The 26,097-nt window shown below is 47.8% G+C and overlaps 1 protein-coding gene across 3 annotated transcripts; it reads left to right on the forward strand.

Moving 5' to 3' along the window:
• The first annotated feature begins 1,231 nt into the window (after positions 1 to 1,231).
• Positions 1,232 to 25,179, forward strand: efemp1 (EGF containing fibulin extracellular matrix protein 1). 3 transcript variants are annotated; one of them, XM_055502502.1, is made up of 12 exons: positions 1,232 to 1,262; positions 3,843 to 3,902; positions 12,073 to 12,182; positions 12,347 to 12,392; positions 12,487 to 12,777; positions 20,708 to 20,830; positions 20,943 to 21,062; positions 21,863 to 21,982; positions 22,062 to 22,181; positions 22,571 to 22,697; positions 22,773 to 22,965; positions 23,543 to 25,179. In XM_055502502.1, the coding sequence occupies exons 1-12, from the start codon at positions 1,247 to 1,249 to the stop codon at positions 23,702 to 23,704; spliced, it is 1,488 nt and encodes a 495-aa protein (XP_055358477.1). In that variant the 5' UTR covers positions 1,232 to 1,246; the 3' UTR covers positions 23,705 to 25,179. The 3 variants fall into 3 exon arrangements, with proteins under 3 accessions (XP_055358477.1, XP_028982792.1, XP_028982791.1); XM_029126959.3 differs by lacking the exons at positions 1,232 to 1,262; positions 3,843 to 3,902 and adding an exon at positions 11,162 to 11,519; XM_029126958.3 differs by lacking the exons at positions 1,232 to 1,262; positions 3,843 to 3,902 and adding an exon at positions 11,163 to 11,532.
• Positions 25,180 to 26,097: the final 918 nt, after the last annotated feature.

Below are 26,097 nucleotides of genomic sequence, written 5' to 3' on the forward strand. Positions count from 1 at the left end.
TACGGCTCCAAAATGGCGTGCTTTTTTATGTAGCTTCAGCCAAACATGAATAATCTTCATAGACTTCATAGACATCGTGGTTTATATCGCCTCCTGGTTGTGACTAAACGTTGCGCTTTATTATCTCTCTGTGATTTACTTACTGTTTTTTTAAGTCCCACGTTGTTGAAGCGTGCTCACATACGCCGTGCGCAGCAGAGAATTGATCCCCCTTCGTCGGCGCCGTGACCAACGCTTCAGAATCCGCCATTGTGGTCAATCGAAACACACCCGCGGTTTGTTTTTCCACTTCCTGTTTGTGACCGTTGCAAAGGGTTTCCTTGCAATCAGTGCAGCGGCGCGGTGGGGGCGGGGGGTTGAAAAATCAATACTTTCAATGTAACGTGTGGCCTGTGAAATAAGGGAATGATTTATGTAAGGATAGCTGCTCCCCAAATCAGCTGGGATTTGAGATGGGTGGCCAGATGAGTGGAGGGTAGGAGGCACGGCGACCCAGAGCCCAGAGCTGCAAGAGGTCTGAAAAGTGTGTTTTACTGCTGTGGATCATGGCACCATTCCTCTCTGGTATTTCTCTCCTCTCTTTTCATCTCTCACACACGCCATGCTCTCTGCTTGTCCCGCTTAATCTCAGCGCTACGCTATTAGGCGACCAACGGGCTGCGCGCGCCGGGAGTTTAGCAGGTTGTGGACCACCAGCCAGAAGCAGCATATGTCAGTTCTCCTCAGTTTAAGGAGAGCGTGGTAATATTACGATGCAGCCACGGACGGAACGGGATGGGGGCAAGTGGCGGGGAGGGGCGGGAGACGAAAGGTACGGGGGAGAGTGCATGAGCCTCGCGGACAGACTGAGATTCTGAGGGAAGCGCGAGGCGAGAGCAACGAGAGCGGGTCTGCGAGAGAGAAGGAGGGAGCGAACAAGTCCTGGAAAAGAGATAGAAAGATGGAAGTGTGGAGGCGGGAAACGGGGGGAGAAGCGAGGACATAACAACCGTAGAAAAATGTGTGTGTGCATGAGTGTGTGTGTGTGTGTGTTTTTGCTTTATTGCAGTGGCCCCACCTACCCCTCCATCCTGTTAAGGAGGCACAGTGCTAAGGAGGAGGGGTAGGATCCCCTCCCTCAGCCACTGACACACACACAAGCGCTGTCCCTGGCTCACACACACACTCTGCTCCATGAGGGAGCAGTCGTTGAGGCGCTCTGGATAGACCATGCAAGATTCTGCAGGTGTCCCACCCTGTTCAGCACATGGATGCTTTGAGAGGTACTATTTCACTGAGTTTTATCCTCCATTCAGCCAATTATGTTGATTTTTTTTTTCCACCAGTTTTGTTTGCCTCGTGCTTTCCCCTTCTCCGCTCGAAGATTACCTCCCCTCATGTATCGGAGCAATCTGTGACTCTGTGCCGTTGGCGTGTGTGTGTTTGTGCGAGGCTGCATGTGCGCTAGTGTGACTGAATGCGTTTGCGTATGGTTGTTTACAAGCTCTAGTGAAGCTGCAGGTCTGACAACTTTAGCAGAGAGTATTAGCCATGTGTCTCAGACGTATTTTATTTTGTTATCCTGTCGTTGCTTCTGACTAACTCGTTTTTTAGGGGTCGCAGCTTTGGTGTCTTGTTGCATTATTTAATCTTCCATTTTATTCTTTTTATTGCCGTTTAACTCTTAAGGGTGGAGGGAGACAAAGCGCATTATGTATGCCCCGTGTACACCCTGTATATGCGTATGCATGATGTTTGGGTACAGGCTCTCAGTCAGATCAAGTGTGGTGGAAATACATGGCAGCATCTTGTTAATTGCAGAACATTGGGTTTTTTGTGTAATATAGTAATAATAGTTAAGTAAAGGAGTTACAGACGCTATTCTTTAAATTGCAAGACAAATACAAAGCTTCTATTCAGTTATGAATGTGCAGCATATCTCAACTTTTTGTCCTAAAAAGTCGATTCATGCGTCGTGTATTGCTGCTCTAAACCAGAATAGAGAGCTGGCTAATAATCCTACAGCGTGTGGCGTGTGTGGGTGCTCTACTATGTGTCTGAGTGAGGAAGAAGGAGAAAGCATGTCTTATATGTAACGTTGGGTACGCCAAACCCAACATCCCCTGCTCACACTAAAGATGGAGGTACAGTAGAAGGCTGCACCCCTTTGAATGTGATAAAAGGAGGAACTGAGATATGGAGCGACATTTTATAATATGACTAACACGATTCTAGCCTAATTAGTCTAACAGAGGTTCTTTTCTTAACGAATAAGACATTAGTGTCACTTTCATACAGTAACATTTGTTTGCTTTGTTTGTGTTGTCTGTCCCTTTTGTTAAAATCACTTGTTTTTCAGCGTGACAAAGTTTTTAGGAGGTGTATTGTCAGAGCTCTTCCCAATTCGTCCAATCCATTACTTTAAAGTTTAGAAATCAAGCTGACATGCTTTCTGTCCAAACAGACCTGACAAATAACTTCCAGGTCCATTCATGAAAATTTGTTTTTCCACACGATCTGCCTCCCCAGTACCTTTTCTTTTCTTCTACTCATCCTGCAGGTTCTCCCCCTTTTTTCGGGCTTGTATTGACCTGGTAATGGTATTATACACAGGGCGTGTGGCGGGGCCAGGGTCACATCCCTCTAGGGTTTGGATGGTCAGCGCTGTGGCCACAGTTTGGTCAGAAAGTGGCCAATAGGACCAAAGCAGTGGTCATCCTTCATTCTAGCCCCTTTCACAGAATAGGTCACACAAGTCAAAGGGTAATAAGTTTAACCTCTCGAGGGGTGAGAAGTCAGAGGTCACAAACAAGGCTATAGGGAGAAGGTTTGCATCATCAATCAGTGGCACTCCTGGTTATATCTGTGCTTATCAATGACGCCCTCATTTCTGCCAATTTTATTTGCATGGCTTGCTAAGCGCAGAAGTCAGTGTTTAACATTGTATACTGTACATGTTTAAAAATAGTTTTATTTTAGCTTATTTACCTTTTTTTGCCTTTGTGTAATTTTTTAAATAAATTCCAGTTTATATTTCTTTATTCTTTCTCTGAAAATACATATTCTCTTTACACATATCAGATTGCTTTACGCTTTTATGCTGAACATCACAAAAAGACAATAGATTCCATGTTTTAATGTAAATATAAGCTTAATTTTATTTGCTGATTCAAATTTTGTACCAATCTATTCAACACGTCACTTGAGGCCTAGACCTTTAATACTGTGCTGCGTCGAACAAAAACCAAACTGAAAAGAAGCTTCAGGAACGATCTTCTTCAGGCTGCGGAAAAGCCTAAACTGTTCCAGGACGACTTTATGTGAACGGGTTACGTGCATGGGTTTAAAAGGGTGTGGCCTCTACCGCGTGTGCTCACCGTTCTCTGCCACCGTACGGCCGTACGTCGTATTCGTATTTGCATGTAATTATTAAACCGTCAGAGGGTAGTTTAATAAAAATAGCGTCCCACGACGTTATTTTGGAAATTTCCTCAATTCTGCTGCAGATGAGCAAGTGGGTCCCTCCTAGTACGTCTGAAATGGTGCTATGCTGATGTTTCAGCATCTCCCAGAGGTCTTCTCTCCCTGGCTGATGTTAGCGATGTGTCAGCATTAAGCTAGGCCTGCCTGCCTGCTCGGCTGCCGGGGCCGCGGTGGCGACCAGCCCAGTCTGGCCTCGAGCCAGACCAGACATGTCTTGGCCACAGACACAGAGCCGTGGCGGGATCAGGGATCGGTGCAATAAGCTCATACACTATGCCGTATTGTTGATGAGATTGTTATCAAGAATAACAACCTGTATGCTGTGCACATTTTATAAATTCAAATTTTTACTGTTTATTTTTTTCTTTTTTCTCTAACAGTGAGAGGAGGAAGCAAAGATGCCAGGTCACGCTCCTCGCCGAGGTGTCGCATTACCCAGGGTACGGGCCTCCGCCGACACCGTTAGCATGACCGGCCCAATGCACGTCACTGTCAGAGAGGCTCCCCGCGCGGGCTGTGGCGTGAACACGCTCTGGGCCGTGCGCACGCCATTACGCCCGTGAATAAGAGAGATGTACGTGTTGCTCACTCAGCTACTACACAGACACAGACCATCAATCACAAATGCGCCGCGAGCCGCACTGCTCGTGTGCCGGTCCCTCCAGTCTCTCCTGGAGGAGGCTGGAGTTGCACTGCATTTCACCTGCAACGCTGCATTTAACCCTGTGCCGTGACCGACGCCATGTGTTTCTGAACTACGAGGAGAGGCGACATTTCACAGCCCAACTAATCCTCGTATTTATATAATGATTCGTGCAGTCGCTGTAATAGCAGCAGAGAATAAGCACCCCTCAACGTAAACTGATCTCTGATCTGTAAGCAGTTGTTGTATTATTATAAATCCATCACTACACATTTATTAGCTCGGTGGCTTGTTTCCCTGCATGCACCTGTGTCATTTGTTACAGATCTCAGGCTACACCACACACCCAGGTGAACTCCCCGTCACCTGTGTCCTCACTGTATCTTTGTTTCATCACTCATCATGTATATTCTTATACCGCGTGTTCTGCTTTAACCTGCTTTGCAAACTTAAAGTGCACCCACATTTAGTTAAACTAAAAAAATTATGTCATCGAAAGTACCTCTGGCTTCCACATCGTGGGCAAAAGCCATCTGTGTTTGACAGATGAGTGGAAAGACCTTGGGTTTTGGATAAGAGACAAGGAAGCGTGCGCTTAGGGCTCGGGGCCTTGTGCAACACTTGTGAGAGTTGGAGAGCATGTGTGATAAGCAGCAGGTGGAGTAGTTATTGTTACGATAAGAGTAGGAAGTCCATCGTGTAGTCAAGGTTTTTCTTTCAGACATAGTTTAATCAGCTGAAAGGTTCACTTCACATTTATCTCCTTTATACCCCATCCATACTTCTTTTAACATATTAATCCTTTCCTGTTGGTAACAACTTTTGACTCTATTTCGGACCCTTTGGACACATATAAGTAGGTAATATACAGTATTGTAGATTTTTTTAAAGGGTTTAGTGATTAAATGAATGTAGTACGAACCCAGTCTGCTGATGGCTCCTTAAGTGACGCGGTGTTCACTGTGTCAAGAAATGCTCTTTGTAAAGGTCACATATTACTGCTGGCCATGTTGTGATCCGGCCAATAAAGCAGCCAATAACTAACTCTGTAAAACATGCACTAATTAGAGCGCTATGCCAGGAGTTTTATTTTCAGGACGGAAACTATGTCCTTTGAACGAATGTGAAATAGTACTTTAGCGTAAGTGCGGCACTGGTGACTGAAGCAGTGAGTTTAATAGCAGAGGAGCAAACATTCTGTAGATGTTCCGTATTTAACTGAAGTACTCTATTTAGCACAAATCTAGATTTAAGGAGAAACTTTGGCTAACTAGCCTCACTCTGTGTCTGTTAAATCAAGGTGATAGACAGGGACCTTGACCAGGGGCCTAACAGAATGCTCCCTGGGAAAAGGCCAGTCCTCCACTGGGCCTAAATCGACTCCCCGCTCATTTACATGACACATAAATTCATATTTAAACGGCAGAAAATTGCTCTGGTGGCTGACACACTGAGGCATATGAAATTATAATTGTAGTTGTCCACGCGCATGTGTGTTTATGTGTCTATTGTGGTGATGTAATATGTGTGGTGGAATTATGCCCCCAATAACTAAGATGGGGTGTAAATATGGTCGGGACAGTCAGTAGTCTGATGTCCCACCAGCCCATTTCATCTGCGTCTGCAGTGCAGGGGCTAAATGGCAGCCGGGACCATATTCAGCAGGAAGTAGAGGCGGCGCTTTATATTTACACCCATGAAATCTCTCGTCTGGATGAAGTCTTTTCCTGCCTGCAGGTTGTGGTCAGTATAGGTAACATTCAGCAAGTATCGACTGGTTTATTATTGATTAACCTGCCAGTTACTGACAGAAAATCTTGAACGTGTCCATCAGGGGTTCACAGGGTCTAAGGCGGTGTCTCCACATATGTCGCTGTACAAAAGGCATCAAATTCTGATAAATGATATTTGATGTGGCGTAAATGGATCCATGCTCGATGAAATCACCCTCGGTGCAGCGTGTGCTGCTGCATTTTCGATTCGCATTCCTCCAAATTAAAAGATTTCTGCTCCACATATAGCGTTGGAGCCGCTCCTCGTCCTGCATCCCGCTGCATTTTTGCCTTTGACCTCTGCAGTGGGGATCCTCCAACAGAAAACTCGGGACGCATACATGTGTCACATCAGCTCAGGGCAGTCCCAATTGTTTTTAGGCAGCGTGCACCTCTGCGGTCTGCGCTTGGCTGTGCTTCTCAGCTTGGGCTCCTGTATTCTAATGCGACCCCACATCTTTTCACGGAGCTCTCCCACACCCGACTCCACACGCAGCGCCATTTGCCACAAACCATACATGTACTGTACATCTGCATTTCTCTGTATGCACTCACACACACTGTTTTCTGTCCGAATGTCACCACATTTCATTCAGTCCACGCTGAACCATCAACAAACAGTACAATATGGCTCCCCAGGAAGCCCCTTATCGTCCTGTTTCATAATTTGAGCAGCTTTCCCCATTGTATTGGTCTCCTTTGATAAATTTACCTCCAACTGATACAATGCGTCAGCCTTTTTGTTTGGCGAAGACAATTGCTTGTACAGTGAATGTCCAGGGCCTTAATGAAGAGCTGAAGCACACACATTGGCTGCAGGGCACAAAGGTCATGTTTTGCTCCTAACATTAGATGACAGCTAACGGAGCAGACGACACTGTGAAAGGATACAGACTGCAGTTCATATGGTGATATCATTATTTTATTGTTCGCTGCTGTATGCGGATGCCAGCAAAGCGTAACATAGGTTTGTTAAGAACGTAATTTAGAACAGCCATTCATCAGTCACAGTGAGGGACTAATTGAAGAAAACAATTAGTTTGAACAGGTTGTCGGCATGTGAGGCCAGTAATGTGCAGCGGTGTTAATGATAATCTCATATGTTATTCACAGTTTTGTATTTTTTTCATTAAAGAAACTAATAATGAATTTATAAAGGTGAGCTTTACTGTGTAAGTATTGGGCTTTATCTAAGACCAGGATACAGATATAGACAGAAAACAGAAAAAAAATCATAAATAGCACATGTTTATAAAGTCATTAATGCTGGAAAGCCATTGTGCAGATAATCCATAGTGCACTCTTTAAACACTAAATTATTTAGATCAGATCACAGCTAATAATTTACAAAGAGAAATGGACTGCCTCAAAGTAATTTCCGCAAATACATCTTCAGTGAAGATGAAACGATGCTTTTTAATTTAGGGACTTTTTAATATCATGTGTAGAGTTGTCTTTAGTTACTCTTTAAGAGCAGTATTGAATGATTGCTATTCTAAACTGTTGGGGGAAAAGGTTGGAGGGGGGGGGGGGGCTCATGATGTTGGGACAGATGGCATTTAGCTCTAGCTGTGCCGGGCTCAGTGGGATCCGAAGCTTAAGAGGTTAGGCCTGTCAAAACCACTCTGTTCATTCACTGCCTAACAAAGTGTGGACTGTCAGCCTGTTCCGTTTAATAAACTTAAGATTTTTCTTTTGTCAACGCCCGAGCAACACTTTGCAACTCGATGACCTGGATACTCCAACACGCACCCAGGCCCGATGTTAAAGATTGCATCTCTGGTGGACTTTTCACCAATCTGTGGGCAAATGTTTGATTTGGACAGATGTAATAGCTGCTATTGTTTTGTTAATTGCGTGCAAGGGTTAGTTGTCTTTTTAGTTACATAATGGATTTAAATACACTATGAAATTACTAAATTACTAATTACTTGGTCATAAAAATAAATATCATATATTTTTTGTACTAGTTCAAACTTTTGTTCTTTCTTTATATTAGTTCATTGTGCAGACGTGAAAAGGAAATGCTCCCAAATAAAGGGCATAGCATGGTGAGGCATAAATGTAGTAGTAGAATAAATGTGGTCACATGGTTTGAGTGTGAGCCTCTGAGGCCACGGGGACGCCCCACATTCTGCAGTTTTGGGCCACGGTTTCCCTTCACATTGTGAACTCTTCTACAGCCTCATCTTTCACCACAAGAGGGAGACATACTGTAACATGCGGAGCGATCCTACACCACCGTTACACACTACAGAACCACACTGCTAATCTCCTCACACACACGAACCCCAACATTTACACATATACATAGTTTTGTGATCTCATTCTCTCTCCTCCTCCCCGTCTTCCAATTTGTTTCAGTGTTTGTCGGGGTCAGAGGCTGAAGGCTGGTGAGTGACGACCCGAGTGAGAGGTCTGTGGGACATCTGACCTCTGACGGGGTAAGCAGCTGACCCCGGAGGATGCGGCTCAACAATGGGAGGCACGTGCCGTGGGCCCGTCGTCATGGTAACACAGGACTTTTCCGAGTCCTGGGGGGGTAGGGTTAAAGCTTGGTCTTGATCCTGATCGGTGTTAACCATCTGCTGCCAATTGAGTCTGATAGATAGAACACGTACCCACCGCAGAACAGGAAGTGTGTGTGTGGGGGGGGGTCCTTTGGGCTGACTGGGTAATCTCTGCAGGCAACTGTGATGGTGCTTTATATTCTCACAATCACCTGGAGAGATTCTGCAGTTTTTCCAACATTCCTGCTTCATTTAATCGTTATTTCGGTCATTTTCCGTCTCACTGTTCTCTGCAGCCGGTTGGACAGAGACCGAGCTGTTTACCAAGGGCTGGCTCGAAACCGTCTGCATACCTGATAGGGTGATCAAAGAGGATTTCACACTCTAGCTTAAGGTGTTGATCATCGCACAATGGAAGACATTTTGCCCACTTCACAGTTTTCTTTAGTCTTTTTATGACTGTTACGAATCAAAGCAGTCGGTGATCGGTTAAAAGAAGAAAAAGGAGGGAAGATTATCAAATTACAGTCCTGAATGTGAGCCAACAGGTGCCGTCCACCTGGAAGGAAACACACCTCACGCTGCCTCTTTGATGCTGCACACACACACATGGCAGACAACCACAACCCTGCTGATCGCCCTGAAGCCATCCTGCCAACCCCACACCTACATGTAAAGACTCCATGCACTGTAACCTTTGGTGCGTCTGCGTCTTTCTTCATTAGCGCCATCAGCCCTGCGTTGGCACCCACCCCCTGGTTTCCCCTCTGCTCCCCTCCTCCGCCTCTGCTTTTCCCGTCTCATTCCCTTCTCCCCGTGTTCTGCTGTGTTTTGGGGAAATCTCAGCTGGCAACTGTGAGTCGTTCACTAGCTGCTCTCACAATGGCCTCTGGGATTATGCTAAACACAGCGCCTCGGCTGCTCTCCCCATCGACCGGCGTCAGCGACGCCCTTTGGAGCGCGGAGGGAAGAGATGGAGGCCTCTCAATGAAGATGTCACTGCAATTACACCAGCACATTTCACAGACACCCTCGCTGTCTGCTCTTTCTCCTCTTCCCCACTTTTTAAAAAATTTCCTTTCGACAGTCTTTTGAAGTGCAGCCTCATCTCTTGCAGCTCTTTCATAATGCATGCCCATTTTGAATTTGCATGAATTCACTTTCCAGATGCTTCTGCTGCCATCTTGACTTACAGTGATGAGTATTGTACAGTATTGGCTATTGTACTATAATAAGATGAAAAGAATAATAATGGCTTGTTTTTATGAGCTTGGATTATGTTGATGTCGGTCTTCCCATTAGGTGATATTGCAGAAGGACCCAAATGTGTTTTAAACTACCCTGCCCTGAAATAAAGGAAGACCTTTCTGATGTGGATGATACTGCATCAGGAACTGATTGGCTGATGCTCTATAGCCAACAGTACCTGATGCACTGCCTTCAGCATCGAAAGAACCGTCACACAGTACCGGCCCCTTTTTGTTCTCACCAATGCATTAGACCTTCGTATGGAACTATTAAACTGTGAAAATAAACAATTCCTAGCATGTGTGTGTTTGTGTGAGTGCATGCTCATGTGCCTGAGTCATCACTGTAGGCTGGGGATGAGAAAATAATGATCACAGAGCTGTTTGAAACTCAAAATGGTACTTATGTTAAGCTAAGGCCCCATCTGTCACTCTGACATTTAAATATATATCGGCGCTATCTGATATATTATGCTCCCCGCTTGTCCGAATGGGACACCTGGGTCGTTTAAGGTAATGTGTCAGGAAGTAATAATAAATTTTCACACAGATGTTCGAACTCACTCTAGTGCTGTAGGTGAGTGCTTTTTTTAACATCAGTATGAAGAATTATTCCCAACGTGCCCCAGGGGGACGCACCCACCTCAGCTTTCCCTGGATTTGAAGGCACAAGTGTCTCATTTGGTTCCAGTGAGGAATGGGAAACGTTTTCACGCCTTTACATCAGACCTGGATAGAATCTATTAATCTCTTTATGAACTGTTTCTAAACGACTCTGATTAATCAAGTTATTTTTTTATCCGCATTTGTGTGCATCTGATAACTCGCATGCCAAGCAAAATAAATTTTTAGTGAAGGGTCAAACCTTTTGCTGAGTTGTTTTTTGTGTGTAATCCATGTTTGGCGTCATTTGAGCAGATGTCAACCAGTGCTGGACAAGAACAGCGCCTAAATTCACAGTTTTGATGTCTTTGACCCTTTCAACTCTTACTGTACTGATTACGAGATCCAAACATACATATAAGACTAGATTTATGTGCTGGAAGAGACAAATCAGCTTATTGCCAAGATAAATTTGACTCTTCACCTACAGCAGATCACATCATGCAAAATCTATCTGCGGCGTTGTCGTCCACACCCACTGGGAAAAGGTCAGAAGGTCGGCATCGAAGGAAGCGGCGCCAAGTCCATCTCCGTATCCTCATATCAGCAAGCTGCTGGCACACGTACACCAGCGCACACACACACACAAGCGCACAATCACTTGCTGTGTCTTCTCTCGTGGGAATTCTAGGAAACCGTGCCAATTCCAGCAGATGTTCCTGAGGCGCAGGCATCTTGTAAACACCATGAAATGCGGTGGAGGCTAATGTAGTGGTTGCTGACGGAGGTCTTCAACACGTGATTTCATTTTACCACCTGTTGCGCACACACACACACACACACACACACACACACACACACACACACACACTGTACTTATAAGCAGGCACCGATGTCTCTCGGAGCATAGTGTCAGAAAATAAAAGAAAAAAGGGTTAAAAACATACAAAACAAGAAGCGTGACACTGTAAATAAAAGCAATACATTATCTTATTTTTAAAGAATAAGAGTGATAGAAATATGAATACAGCACATACTTTGGTTTAATGACCTTTTTAATTTGAACCTCTACGTCTATAGAGGGAGCCACTTCAGTTTTACGCGCTGCACCCCGGTGAGAGAGCTCAACCTGCCCGGTACGCCGCCCCCCAGCATGTCATACTGTACAAACCGCGTGTTAATCACTGGTGCTGCGGAGCCGCCTGACATCCACACAGCGCCATAAAAGACGCGCTGCTTCGCGCATACGCTCGGATTTGCCCGGAGAAGCGGAGAGCCGCAGGTAATAATTACAGGTACGTCGTCAAGGCGCCAGGGGATGAGAAGGTGCAGCGATCAGACAACAATGAAAGCGGCGCAACGGAAGCAGCGTGCGGATGCTGCGCAATAGACCCTAAAGTAGCAGTTTGTGCAGTCGCTCCTGCTCCAGGGAGTCGTAACAAGTGTCCGTATCTTTTGTGATGGGACGAAGCAGGGGCAGGAAAAGCACGGGGGAGCTCGTTAGATTGGACGCGTCGTGCAGAGCCAGAACCAACATTGGGCTCCGCACGGCCGATTAGGTCGATCACTTGTGTCTCCGGCACATAAGGGCATGTTTACGCACGATTTTACGCGTATTACGCGCTAATCCCTTTGGAGAAAAACATCAGAAAAACACTTCACTTAGTTGAAGTCGCAGATTTCACTGGAGCGACGCCAACATAAACATCACGCCAGCAGCGGGAGATGTTGGGACTCGTTAAGCAATGCCATCAGTGATGTAATAACGGGTATTAAAACGTGTAGGCTTGTTCAAGCCAAAAATGATCTTGCACGCTCGGTCCATTTCGTTACAGCGCTGCTCGGATTTCGGGTCGACATGCTGGGGATCTGCGTGTTTCTGTGTGCGGTCTTCACGCATGTGCTTTCTCAGGAGCCGGAGGAGCCCATTTCCTACTCAGTGCATGTAAGTGAGCGACTTTAATCACTAGATGGGTTTAACGTAACCAGAGTTTCAAAATAGTGTTCAATTTGTTTTTAAACAAAGAAGGTTCACGATGTTTTTTTTATTACATGTTGTTATCCAGAAGAATATTTATTTATATAAAAGATTTTTATTGTGCTTCACAGTGCACAGAGGGTTATAAGTATGACAGAGTCAAAGAGCAGTGCAGAGGTGAGGAATAACACACATCTCACATTCCTTGCTTTGTTTCTATTATAATAATAATTCTGAAACCTAATGTGTGACCTTCTCCTCCCTGTGTTAGACATTGATGAGTGTGCTTTGCTAGACGATGCCTGTAAAGGAGGGATGCAGTGTATTAACCACTACGGTGGGTACCTCTGCCTCCCCAAGAGTGCTGTGATCTATGTCAATAAAGAGGGGGAGCCGCTGTCGGAGGCTGTGCCTCCCGTGCCTCCCATGCCTCCCGTGCCTCCCGCCCCTCCGGTCCAGGGAAACCAGCCTCAGGTGGCTTCAGGTTCCGGGAGGCTGCCCCTGTCCAGGACCGTCCACTGTGCACCTGGCTTCACTGTAGACGAGCAGAACTTCTGCCGAGGTAAGACCCCCCCCCCCCTCTCCAGCCTTTAAGCAGCGGTGAAGTGCTAGCCTTTCATTTCTCGCCCGCTTTACGAGGACACACGGCGATGGCTCCTCTTATCTTGTAAAGTGGTGTCGACAAGCTTCTCCTGAGAGGAATTGGAGTCTGTCAGCGCGAAGCCTGAAAATGTATAAAGCACCACATAGACGTGCAGAGGGGGTGTTTTTTAAATTCCTTCACAGTATTTAACCTTTGGTCTTGTTTAGCCATTGCAAAATGTGCTTGAAGATTGGAATCCTATTACACTGGCCTCAGTACTGCAGCAAGTACATGTTGATGCATCAGCTGTGCTTTTCTTGCACTTGATTAGATGCTGCTGGTTGGAACAACGTGTATGAATTGATCTTGAGTAGAGCTACTGTGTGTAGGTACTTGATAAATAATTGCCAGTGACGTGGAAGTGGTTTAAAGTCTGAATAAACCGACTTCCAAAGTGAATTGTTCATGCACGTGTCCGATGGTTATCGAAAGTCGAACCATGTGTAGAAACCAGATGTGTTGCATTCTTGTTTTTCTTCGCTGTGATGTTAAATTTCAAAGCTCTCACTATAGGTAGCTCTTTAAACGTAGGAGAAATTGTTCTTCTTTTGTCCTCTGGTGTTCTCTGTGATTTATAAAATTGTGCTCAGGGCTCCCTCACAGCTTTTACACCGACAGAGATTCCATGGGCCATGACTAGCTTATAATTTTGCGGGCTGCTCCAGACTATGTGGGTGTGAACGCCGAGTGATCCCGTATTTGAGCCGGACCCTTTGATCCTTTCGAATGGGGAGGGGTTTTAAAGGATTCATGCTTTGTCTCGCACACGTACAGGTGCTCTTTCTATCCCTCGCGCCAGATGTTCGCAGATGTGCACCTGAGGGAGACCCCAGCCTCCTGCTGCTTTTAAGTCGCCATCTGTCTCGCTCTGCGCGGCTGTTTTAAGGGAGGCTGGTGGTGGCCGTTAGCTGTGTGGTGTGCATTCAGCGTCCACACTGCGGTTCGGAGCCGCTGCTGCTCGCGCTGCTTGTGGTCGCGTCGCTGCAGGGAAAGTAGCAAATTTGATTTTGCACCTGGGGCAGCGATATGTGCGCGGCGCTTTATGGGTTTCTCTGAATTGGAACCCAATTAGCTTTTACGAGAGTGTAAAACATGGCAGCGTATCAGCTGAAGTAACCACATAAGCAAACTGGCGTGCGTGTGATACCTATTCACTCGCTGGCTAAACAAAGGTAGGCTGTTGTCTTACGCAGGTTTACATTTCTGCTGGTAGGTGGAATAATCTTTGTTTACATCAGGCTCTGGTTCCTCCTTCGCTGCCTTCACCTTGTGACAATGGCCCAGTTGTTCTTGGACTTATCGGGTTTTGCTAGATGAAACTCCCATTAAGTTGTAATGGGGTGAACCTCAGCGTATCGAATCGCGCCGACCTTAGCTTATTCCCTGCTAACTCATCAAGAGGAAACCTCTAGTGCTGAGTCTGGTGGGACCGAGGGGAGGGATGGAGGGCTGACACTGACCAAATAACCACAGGAGAGCTGGAGCCATGATTACAGTCAGGTTGCACCAGAATCACGGCTTGTGCTGCTGCTGAGCTGTTTTGGTGATTTACTGCTGAGTGTGTGGCAAATAGCAGAGAGATCAGGTAAACGCTCTGCATAAAGTCAAGCCACTTTTCTAAAACACAACTTATACTGTTGAGGAGCAGAATGAGTGCTCTGTTCTTTGTGCCGATTAAAAGTGAAACAAACCACAAATTATACGATGCACTTCACCCTGACACGCTTCATTTGAAACGTTGCTTTACTATTCTCTCCCCTGTGGGTAATTATTTGCAAATGCGAGTAAAGCTCCTTGGCTCGGGGTCTGAGCCCGGAGTGTGTTGTTGTAGTGACACACGGGGGGAAGCGTGTGTGACAGCTTAATGATGCCTCGCATTTCCATGACCTCTGCACGCACACACACAACACACAAGTGTGTTTTTACAGCCACGTGGGGACATACCATTGACATAGTGCCTTCCCTAGCCCCTTACCCTAACCCTAACCATCACAAGTAAAGGCGGACGTCTAACCATTGCTTTAATCCAAACCAAAACTCCATTCCAATCTCAGCCCTAAAATCACACCTTGACCATCAAAATAGCCTTCTGACTGATGAACACCCGCCAAGTGTCCCCACGTTGTCACAATGTCCTCACCTTGATAGGAAAAAAAATGGTTTAAGGTCCCCATGTTGCAGAAAAAACAAGTGCACACACGCACACACACACACACACACACACACACACACACACACACACACACCGGGCTTACTGCTGGGACAGATGCCTACAGGCGGCCTGTTGTGGGTCCGTGCGTGCCTGTTGACTCGCGCTTCCATCAGAGGTGAGGTCACCGCGTCCCAGAAAGGACGGCCGCCCGCTGAACGCACATGAACCCGTCATCCCATGAAAGCGAGAGCACGCGCTCCGGCTGCGGAGCCGCTAACCCAGCGGCACTTTCTGTGACTTCAGGCGTGGAATGCCGCCCAGGAGAATTATACGTGTCACGTTAGAGCGTTTGAGTTTACATACTTCAGCTGCTGCCTATTTATTTTTTCATCTCCAAATTAGATACTCACGCACGGCGTGGGACATGAAAGAACACGCCACCTCTGTTTACCTGTCTGGCTTCTTGGGGTGATGTCGGCCGCTGCATGCCTGGCTCGTCTCAGCCGCATCTGGACGCTCTTCACCTGCAGTGGTTGCAAGCCGTTCCTCCGTGTGTTATGTTACTAAGTCTGTTAAGCCCTGTGTGACAGAGAATTTGTGTACTTTTCAGAACAAGGCTCAGCGCATGCAATAACATTTTTCCACACAGATGCAATGCACTTGGGAGGAATATCTCTGGAATGTCAGCGCCTGGTTGTTTTTTCCGTTTGCTCCCATCGTTTGTGATGGTTGGAATTAGTCAGCACCTTGACACACAAGCACACACGGATCGATGTGCGGAGCGCAGGAATGCACGGGGCAAGAACAAGCAGAGGGAGAGAGAGAGAGAGGGAGAGAGAGAGAGCGAGCGAGAGAGGGAGAGAGAGAGGAAGAGAGAGAGAGTGAGGAAGAGAGAGAGAGGGAGGGAGACAGAGATAGAGAGAGAGTGAGGAGGAGAGAGAGAGGGGAAGAGAGAGAGAGAGAGAGAGAGGGAGAGAGAGAGAGAGAGAGAGAGAGAGAGAGGGCACAGGGGTTGCAAAGAACAGGGTTCCGACGCTGCGGCTCATCCTCACACTTTGTATTTTGAAGAACAAAGGGTACACGATAACAGTTTACCAGGAAATTCCTCCAGATCTTATCTTGGTTCATGTTTGTTGCTCCCAAGCATCGAGGTGAACACGATACAGGAGGTTCAATTCAAGCACCCTGCCCTGCGTTTATTGCTCAACAGGAGGAAGCTGGGGCAAACATAAAAGCCTTTGCTCCATGCAAACCTGACCCACACTCAGTCTGAAGCCTTTGTGCCCGTTGAACCTCCCAATTACAGGCTGAGCCCTTGTTTTCCACCTGTGCTCGGACTAATTTGCATGATCCTGTATCTACTCGCCGTCGCCCTGTGATTTGCCTGTGGAGCCTCGGCTGCAGCACCTGCCCCGTGAGGCTTTACAGCGGTTCGAGCTTCGTAGAGTGGCGGTTAGTGACGTGCTGTGGCTGCATAGCTGCCGTTTGAAGGCCGCTACTTGTAACAGTAACAGTATCCATTTACTGTGAAGAGAAGGTGAACCTGCTCCACGCTGAACCGCTGAAGATGATGTCAGCGTCCTAGTGCAAACGTGCTCGAGAGATTTAGGTGCCATAAGGAATATTTAGCACTCAGTTATAACCAGCCACACATTGTTATCTAGGTAAAATACTGTAGCTTAGAACTGATACATGAGCGGCTGCATTACCTCAAGTAAAAGTGTCAAAAATACACTTGTAACCATGTTGAGACAATGTTGCCATTACATACCTTGTCCACCAGAGAGCATTGACAAGTTTAATTTCTTAACTAAAATAGCCTTTATCTAAATTCTTAAATAAACACGGGTAATTCAGGCTTATTAAATATTTGCTGGAGTTGTTTTTAGGTTTAAAAATGATGAGAAAGGAAAATTAGCAGGCGCCATTACCAAACATTTAAAAAAGCACCTGCCTCCGAAAATCCAATATAGATCATGTCCTAAACCCAGGACTAAGGAATCAAGTCAGCTCATATTTACCTAGTGGATTTAATAAACTGTGCTCTTCTGATGTGTAGTTGGGTTTGAATGTTTCACTGACCCCAGCTCTGCCCAGGAGGACTTATCATAAACCCACCCATCCCGCAGATGGTCCCTGCTTTGGACCTTTGTCTGCTGCCGGCTCCTCCCAGACGTCGCCTCAGTGGGGCGGTGGTGGTGATGGTGGTGGGGGGGGGGGGCAGCGTTTCCGTGCCTTCCCCGCGTCGGGTGAGCGTTGTTGTCGTTATTATGAGGTCGGCGCCTGTGCAGCGGCCAGCTGCTTCCTCCTCCGACGCGCGGCACCTACACGTGTCCGTCTTTCCGTTTACCTCATGGTGGAAGGACACTCCACACACACACACACACACACACACACACACACACACACACACATGTCAGGCGCCGTCGGGCTCCTGACATCTCAGGTGGGCAGCGTGATGGATTTTTTCTCCCCGCGTTGAATAGCGGGAACCTTCGCTTCGTTTTCGCAGGCATGTTCTGAGTGACAGGAAGGATTATTATCGGTCGGGAATGTAGCTGGCACACGGGACGGATTTTCAGGAACGTCAAGACTCTGCCCGACCTTTAGAAGCGTGTGGAACAAACCCACAAATCAGTTAGTAAGTGTCAGCATGACTAAAGCGCTTGTTTCTAGTGAACAATGGGTGCGATGAGAGGGGAATGTTGGGAGTGGTGCAAAAAGCCGGAGCGGTGAAATATTCGTGCCCTAATAGGGGTGAAAACACACAGAATACACCACAGTAAGGTGCGAGTTTTGATGATTTCTTATCTGCTTTGTGTTTGGACTTGCTTTAAGAAGGAATCACGGCCGCTCCCATTTGTCCCGGGGTTGTCTTCAAGCCGGCGATGGCTGCATTTCACACTGCATTGCAGGGAGAATTATGCACAAACAACCATATTGAGGTGTTGGAGGCTGAGCGAAAGCGAGCGCTCGGGGGCCCGGTGTGTGACACGCTGATGAGTTTGACGTTGAGAAATTTAATGCGCTATTAACACTGCGCATCTTGCCCTCCGCTTTCCCAAAGACTGAATTATCCAATAATCAGAGGGAAATATCGACGCGGTCCAAGAGCAGGGTGGCTCCAAGTCCTTTTGGAACGGCTCCTGCTTTCCATCGCCGGGGTTCAGTGAGAACCACGCTAACTGTTCCCAAATGATAATTACAACAAGCTCTATCATGTCAGCGTAAATCTGGAGCAAATAACACATTGTTTGGATAGTGCCTGTTTCTTTTCACGGTTACAGTATCGCACAGCGAGCAGGTCACACAAACATGAAGTCCTCAAACTAAAAGGCTGTTTTATGTTGGATTCCCGCTCCCGGAGCCGATGCGCGCGCAGACACACACACACACACACACACACACACACACACACACACACACACACACACACACACACACACACACATTCATCCGTACACACGCACTCGCATTCTTTGAGCTGCCGCCATCCTATTACTCCCCCAACTCCCGCAAGACATTTAGAATTAATCTCCCTGAAAAGCAAGGAGTTTTTCACTCTGACATCATACACACACACACACACACACACACACACACACACACACACACACACACACACACACACACACACACACACACGCGCCACCATAAGTCGAAGTTCAAATCTTAAAAAGCCCTTTTTTGTTTAAAGCAAAGCCTCCGCCCTCTCTCCTCATTCTTTCCCCTCATCTTCCACTCTTCTGCTGCGCGGCCTTATCTCCCCGTGACGTTGCAGCCGATAAACGTGGAAACCTCCGACCTCCGACCTCGGCCCAAGCGAGTCGCCTCTCCCGCGTTTCTCCACTCGTCCCGGTGAAACGCGTTTTTTCCCGCGTGGAGCGTGTGCCCCGGCCTGCGTGTGGACCGCGCTGTTATTGGCCCTCAGCGGCAGCCGTCAACTTCTGTAGAACTTTGCTTTGGCAGCGTCTTCAAGGTTTAGTGACAAAGTAGCAGTTACCGCAAGATATTCCCGTGAATGAACCCTTGGCCTCCGTTCAGCACATGTGCTTTTATTTAGAGCGTTCTCTGACAGAGTGAGGATGACTCAAAGGCTTTTTGCAGAAAGGAAGCGTCGCTGCCTTGTTTACAAGCGATCCTGCACTTACTGCATTGTGTAACAATGAGTGGTTGTTACGCCTTAGAGAAGCTATGAACATGACACGGCCACGGATCTCTGCCTTTCGACTCCAAAAGCACCTGATTTAACGCTGCTGTTTCCAAGCCTTGACGTGAAATAGACAAGCTTTGGCTTTTAAGATGGAGTCAGATGGGCTGAGTGCAATCAGAGGTGACCCCTCTCCCGTCCAGGAAGACTTTTACCATCTTTCGACTCATGGCACCCAAGCGTAGCTGTAGAGACTCAGTCCTCCTTAATTTATGGCCGCGCTGATCCTGGTTGCTTCACGGTATTGCGATTGCATCAACACATAGCTCATTTTATCCAGAGGGATCAGGAGTCTCAGACTTGTGTTGACTCCTCTGCCAGAAGGCAGGCCACTTCCAGGCTGAGTGAATCACCAAGTAGCTCCGGTAAGTAGGTATGACTGTGATTCACAGGCCCGTGACCCCACCTCCTGGCGCGCTCGCTGTTTGTTCACATTCATTCAATTATTTAGTTGGTAAAAGGTTTTCTTCTACTGAACACAGCGCCCTGTTGAACTTTGCGAGCTAATGATTGCAGACGTTAGAGGCTGAATGTGGATGCTGCATTCTTAGCGCCAACGCTAACACCGGCCTTCTAACCCACCTGAGCCTTTTAAACAGCACTGTCGTGAACGCCTGGTGTGAGTGGGCCACTTTCAGCTACTTGGTTCTGGTTCTGGTTGTCAGTGCACTTTCCCAGATGCCTTTAAAGCCACATCAGAGTCGATTTTCCTGAACAACGCTGATTCTATCGTCAGGCATCGCCTGTGCATTCCTGCCTCCGTGCAGTTTGCACCTGATGTCTCTCAGGTGCTCTCTCAGATAAGCCCCGCTTTTGTTCCTGCTGTGCCGAGTCGGTCTTATCGCCGCGGAGCCGTGGAGTCGAGCGCCTTGTGACCCCTCTCCGCTTTCCTTCCCTTTAGAAGCGAGGACAGCTCGGCTCCTGTCTGCCTTTTTCGTTTCGTTGCGCCCTCCAGCCGTCCTATTGGACGGTGGAGGCCCTCGGGCATTAGAGTCATTTCATGGAAGAATGTGATCCTTTCCAAGAGTCGGGGGAATACCTGAGCAGGAACAGCTCAGACTCTCCTGCACCTCATTCAACAGACAGGGTGTAAGTGCGCTTTTATTTTGTAAGCCTCCTGGACCTGACAGCTACTGGTCGGCTGCCCATGTGTCAGAGCCTCCTGCTGTAATAGCACTCCCTCCTTTACTGCGTGTGTTTGCGTGTAAGAATAACTGTCTGTCATGCTGTTAAACTGATGCATATAATACCATGAGCTGCTGCAGACCACCCAGGAGGCCTTCTGGTGGGCCCACGGGGGATGAGAGCATTCGTTACGGGCGTAGCGTTGGTGTGCTTGTGTGTGAGAGTAAAAGTAGAACTCATAAAACACAAGTTAGACGATAAACAAGCTGGAATTGAGCTAGAATCGATATAATGTGTCACACATTTTGCTCAAACACCATGCATCCGTGCGCGTTAACTGCTCAGCATCGCTCCTCTCGCAGACGTCGATGAATGTGCGACGGGTAGACACGGCTGCGGGCCCGAGCAGACGTGCTACAACACCAGAGGCTCCTACACCTGCCAGTGCCTCCCCGGCTTCCAGAGGAGCGGCGACCGCTGCGTGGGTGAGTCGCCGGGCGCCTCGCCTCATCGCGGGCTCTGGCGCCGCCCGTTGCCCTCCTCCTGACCTCCTCCTGACCTCCTCCTGACCTCCTCCTGACCTCTGTTCTCCCGCAGACAGAGACGAGTGCGCCCTGACCCACTACTGCACGCAGCGCTGCGTCAACACGCCGGGCTCCTACTACTGCGAATGCAACGCGGGCCACAAGCTGGCCAGCAACAACCACAGCTGCGTCGGTGAGTGGCGGAGCCAGAAACCAAGGATGAGTGTTGTGTTAACGCTTCTCGCGCTTCCCTCATTCCTCCCTTATCGGGATCAAGGTATTTTGAGGTCGAGCGCGGCTTTAAGGAAACAAATCACGCACGGGCTGCTTCTTTGAAAGCCGGGAGGCTCTCAGTTATCATGAGGCTGACACGCGGCGTAAATCTGCACAGCAGAGGAAGTGGCTGAAAAATGTGTTGTGATGATAGAGATGTGTATGAGAAACATGCGGTGCTGCGCTTCAGCATAGTGTTTCCCCTTTGTCCTTGTTGACCTGTAGTGAAAAAACCTGAGTACGACGTCCTTATGGGAGATGAATCAAGCAGGTAAATATGGGTTATAGCTGCTAATCTGTTAAAGCTCACAGACACTGTTATAGTTCTGATTAACTATAGTAAATAATTTACAAGAAATTCAATGTTGATAATAAAAGAACGTGGTTAAATCAAGCAGGACTGTGGATGAGTAGCACAGCCTCAGGCCCAAATGAGACGAAAGAAGGGAAGAAAAACTGAGAAGAAGACCATAAAGACGCTATTGGCACACGGAGATCAGAAAGTGTAATTCAGTTTTCCCCACAAAGGTCAAAGTAAAGGCAACAACAGTGATGAATGTTTGCATTTATCATTTTATTATTTCTCTTTGATTCCTATCCCAAATACCGCAGCCTCAGAGATTTGTGATCCCATCTGACAGCTTGTTCCTGACTCTCTTTTTAACGCTGCCAAGCTCCGAGTCGCTCACTAACCGACGCGCCGCCTGCTCTTGGTTCCAGACGTGAACGAGTGCGACGCGCAGAGCCCGTGCGAGCACCACTGCTACAACCTGATCGGCTCCTTCCTCTGCCAGTGCGACCACGGCTACGAGCTGGCGCCGGACGCGACCTCCTGCCAAGGTGGAGCCTCGCGTTCGCACGTGCAGCGGCGGCGTCGGAGGCGCCTCGCGCTCATCGGCCTGTGTTGGTTTGTGTGCAGATATCGACGAGTGCGGCTTCTCCAGCTACATGTGTCAGTATCAGTGTATCAACAACGCGGGAAGCTACTCCTGCGAGTGTCCGGAGGGATATCAGCTGCAGGGGAACAGGTTGTGTCAAGGTACGGCCGTCCTCCTCCCCCCTCTCTTCTCTTTAATTAATCTGCTTTAATCAGGTGCAGGCTCCATAGGGAGAGCGTTGGGTCAGAGGATCATGAAACCACGTAACCCTGCCAGAAATAGCCGTGTGGTCCGGGGTGCATGTGATGGGGTTGTTTTTTATAGGGGGGGGGCTGCATCCGGGGCTTCCCTCGTGTCGTCCTCCTAAAGCGCCTTTTCCCAAACCTCTCGCTGAACTTTCCCGACCCGTGTTTTCGCAGTTCGCTTTCACGGAGCGTGTAGAGTTTGTGTGTATCTTGGAAGCGGGGGGCGCTCGTTCTGTCGTCCAGCTATTTTTGACCGTTAAGTGCTCTCCCTCTCTCTCTCTCTCTGACAATCTGCCAATCACCAGACATAAATGAGTGTGAGACAGGGACCCATAACTGCCAAGATGATGAAATGTGCTGGAACTATTACGGAGGCTTCCGCTGTTATCCCAGAAACCCCTGCGAGACCCCTTACAGCAGGACCTCTGAAAGGTGAGCAAACACCCCCCGGTTCTCTTGTTTTACTATCGTGACCTCACCCGCTCTGTCATGATTGTGTGTGTGCAGTCGCTGCATCTGCCGGTCTCAGGCCGAGTGCCAGGGTCTCCCGCCATCAATTGTCTACAAGTACATGAGCATCCAGGCAGAGCGGACGGTGCCAGCGGATATCTTCCAGATTCAGGCCACCAATATCTACGCCAACACACACAACACGTTCAGGATCAAAGCTGGGAACGAAGGAGGAGAATTCTTCCTACGGGTGAGGCTCGACGGTCATTCCTTCTTTGCAGGGAGGAAAACGATAGACGAAACGTGTATCAGGTGATAAGAGGATATGATTAAATACGAAGTCAAAACCTTCAAGATGTGGCAACTGAAGCTCGGTGCTCAGCATTCGAGTTCCCACGTGTTGGAGATATACTGTATTTTGCCTAAACAGTGTGAACGTTTAAGACCTTAGTTTAGCTTTTTAGCTGTTATTACATTGATTTTCAAACCAGAGTAATTATTTTAAATTAATACTTAATTAATTATCTTTCCTGAGGGGAAGAATGTATGTTTAAAAACCGTTCAGTAGTTTCTAAAAGCCAACAAAGTCAACCTCCAGGTGGTGCTAGACTGAAAGCTAAGGTGTGACTGAAGTCAGCAGGCTTCGTCCCACACTCCTTGGATCAGCTCTAGGCCATGGACCAAACAGCGCTAGTGCAACTATTGCATTTCCTGTGTCATGGATTTTGTTTGAATGTTGTTGAGTATAATTTGGAAACTCCAGTAGAACCAGTCCAGCCCATCCCAATGGTCAATGGCCAGTTCTCACGTGCTTTTTGTTTCTGCAGCGTTCCAACAACGTGAGCGCCATGCTGGTTCTGACCAAGCCCCTGTCCGGGCCCAGGGAGTACGTGGTGGACCTGGAGATGATCACTCACCAGCTGACCATGAACTACCGCTCCAGCTCGCTGCTCCGGCTCACCGTCATAGTCGGGCCCTACTCTTTCTAAGCACTCCCTTCAGCCCCGCGTGGTCCGACAAACACAGCAGCGTAGCACAGCATGACATACCTTACATTACCATAGAGCACACGCATACAACATGTAACGCAGGCTGCCCCAGACTCGTATACTGCAGCAGCTGCTCCAATAGACCTCTCAGAACAGAACCACTAGGCGTCTTTACTCTGAAACACTGACAAGCGAAGAGTCCGGAAGAATCACCTAAAATGGAAAGAATTGAGCATGTTTAAGGCAGAATCGTCTTTTGGAAGCGGATGCTGCTCGTGGGAGCAGAGAAGTCAGGGAAGGAGGCCTAGTGGACACATCTGAGTCCTGTTATGATTTCTTTCTTACAGCTGTGCTGACATTTATCATTATTGTTTAGTGACCGTATCCTTTTTGTGCTTCAGTGAGAGAAAAGAGCCCATATAATCGATATAAGCGTACCTGCGAGATACAGAAATAACCTAGAGACTGTGCGAATCACAGCTTTGGATGAGAAACGTTGTCCTGTTTAGTTTTACTCATGAGTAAGAATTTCCAGAACAGTTCAGAAGTGTAAAGGGGGACTTGAGAGAGCGCTAAACTCTGTGTGACAACAGGTTTCGTGCTTGTAGAGTAAACTCACAGGAGCTGAGTCATGTACATAGGTAACAAATCGGTGTGTGTGTGTGTGTGTGTGTGTGCGCGTGTGTGCGTGCGTGCGTGTGTGTGCACGTGTGTGCGTGTGTGTGCACGTGTGTGCGTGTATGTGTGTGCGTGTGTGCGTGCATGTGTGTGACAGAGAGGAGACCGAGTGTGTGCCTGGTTTTGTTTATGCGTGCATGTAAAAGTGTGAAGCGCAGAGGGAGAGCGAGGGAAAGAGTGAGAGTGAGCTCGTTCTGCGCCTGTGTGAGTTCGGGGCGCTGTTTGTGTTTCTGTGATGCCATCCCAACAGGGGCAATAACAGGAGGTCGGGAACACGCACAGTACAGTAAATGGTGCTTTTCATAACGCGCGGTGGCCAGTTGGCCGCTCACAGTGATCCTCCAGTGGGAACGGCCTTTTTATGTTTCAAGCCGGTCTAGAAGCCACACTGGCACCAAGCAGGCCTGATAATGACGGCGCTTTGCCCCCGCCGCTGTCACGCGTGACACCGGGGGGGGGGGGGGGGGGGGGGGCTCCTCGCGTCGGCTCTGGCTTAATGCTGAAACTGTGTACACTGTCGACACACTGCACTGAAAACCACATTAAAACCCAGCATGTTGTCACAACTCTGTAAGTGTAGAGCGTTATCCATCTCCATCAACAGCCTTTCATGTGGTTTCAGCAGTGGTCCCTCCATAGTGCCTTACAGTTATAAACACTAATCATACCTTCCTTCATTGAAATGCCTTAATGTTTTCCTGCTCTATTTAAAACGTACTTTGTCACATGCATCATACATTGATTGTACTCTGAAGAGCAAATGTTATATTGTTGAATAAAATATGATGGATAATTGAGACGTGTGATGATAACAAATGCTGTTCTGCCCTCGGCCCAAACCAGAACCACTGATTCCCTTGTAGCAGCATAATGGAAACTCCAGCGGGCGTGTGAAACGCTCCGCTGCTCTTCCCAGGCTGCTGGGAAAACGTGAGAATGACTTCATCTGAATGTAACCATGATAAATGCAGTAAACTCCATGCCCGTGCCAATATATCTATCTTATTTAAAGGGATCCAGAGGGGCCGCAGTAATAGGGGACGTTGAGTCAGTGTGTGCTGAGGGACGAATGTGAAAAGCTGCACACACGAACACCCCCCCCCCCCCCCCCACACACACACACACTGCCTTTATAAATGCTTAGGAGTGGTTTTATGGTAAGTTGTTACTCAATCGTTGCGCTTAAGTCAGAGCAGCAGTGGGACGTGTAAGATGATACATGGTGTGTCATTGTTCCCCTCGCCCCATCTTCTCGCTGCTTCTTCTGCTGTTCGTGCATGATTCAAGCCCCGGGAGGAAGCGCCGCTCACCCACTTCTCTCCGTGACTCAACCGCGTGCTGGAGTTATTAACAAGAGCAACATTTGTAGGTTCTTGCTCTTGATTAATATTCCACCGTGGGTCATAGTGAAGATAATTAACTTAATCTCCCAGCGCATGGCCGGACGTTTCATTAATCACTGTGAGATTTATTAGGCAGATCAAAGCCCGCGTCGCTGGCTCAGCATCAGAGCGGAGGCGAATGGTCGCGAAAGTTCAGTAAGTTGGATGTTTGTCATCTCCTCGCTGCAAAACCCCAGTGGTGCAATCACTTGTCCTCGTTTTCTTCTCGTTTTTGTTTTTTGCCCTGAACTCATCTGGGGTCGTGTTTTTGAGGCAGTGTTTCCTTAAACAGTGATGGATCCCACCTGAAGGTCGGATTTACACTGAGCAGAT

This window comes from Betta splendens, chromosome 15 (genome assembly GCF_900634795.4).
Source record: "Betta splendens chromosome 15, fBetSpl5.4, whole genome shotgun sequence".
NCBI classification, from domain to species: Eukaryota; Metazoa; Chordata; class Actinopteri; order Anabantiformes; family Osphronemidae; genus Betta; species Betta splendens.

Excerpts from the sequence above, each read along its gene's own strand:
- efemp1 (XM_055502502.1), top strand. Across the intron at positions 12,778-20,707 it reads CGAGCAGAACTTCTGCCGAG|ACGTCGATGAATGTGCGACG; the intron begins GTAAGACCCCCC and ends CTCCTCTCGCAG. Across the intron at positions 21,063-21,862 it reads CAACAACCACAGCTGCGTCG|ACGTGAACGAGTGCGACGCG; the intron begins GTGAGTGGCGGA and ends TCTTGGTTCCAG.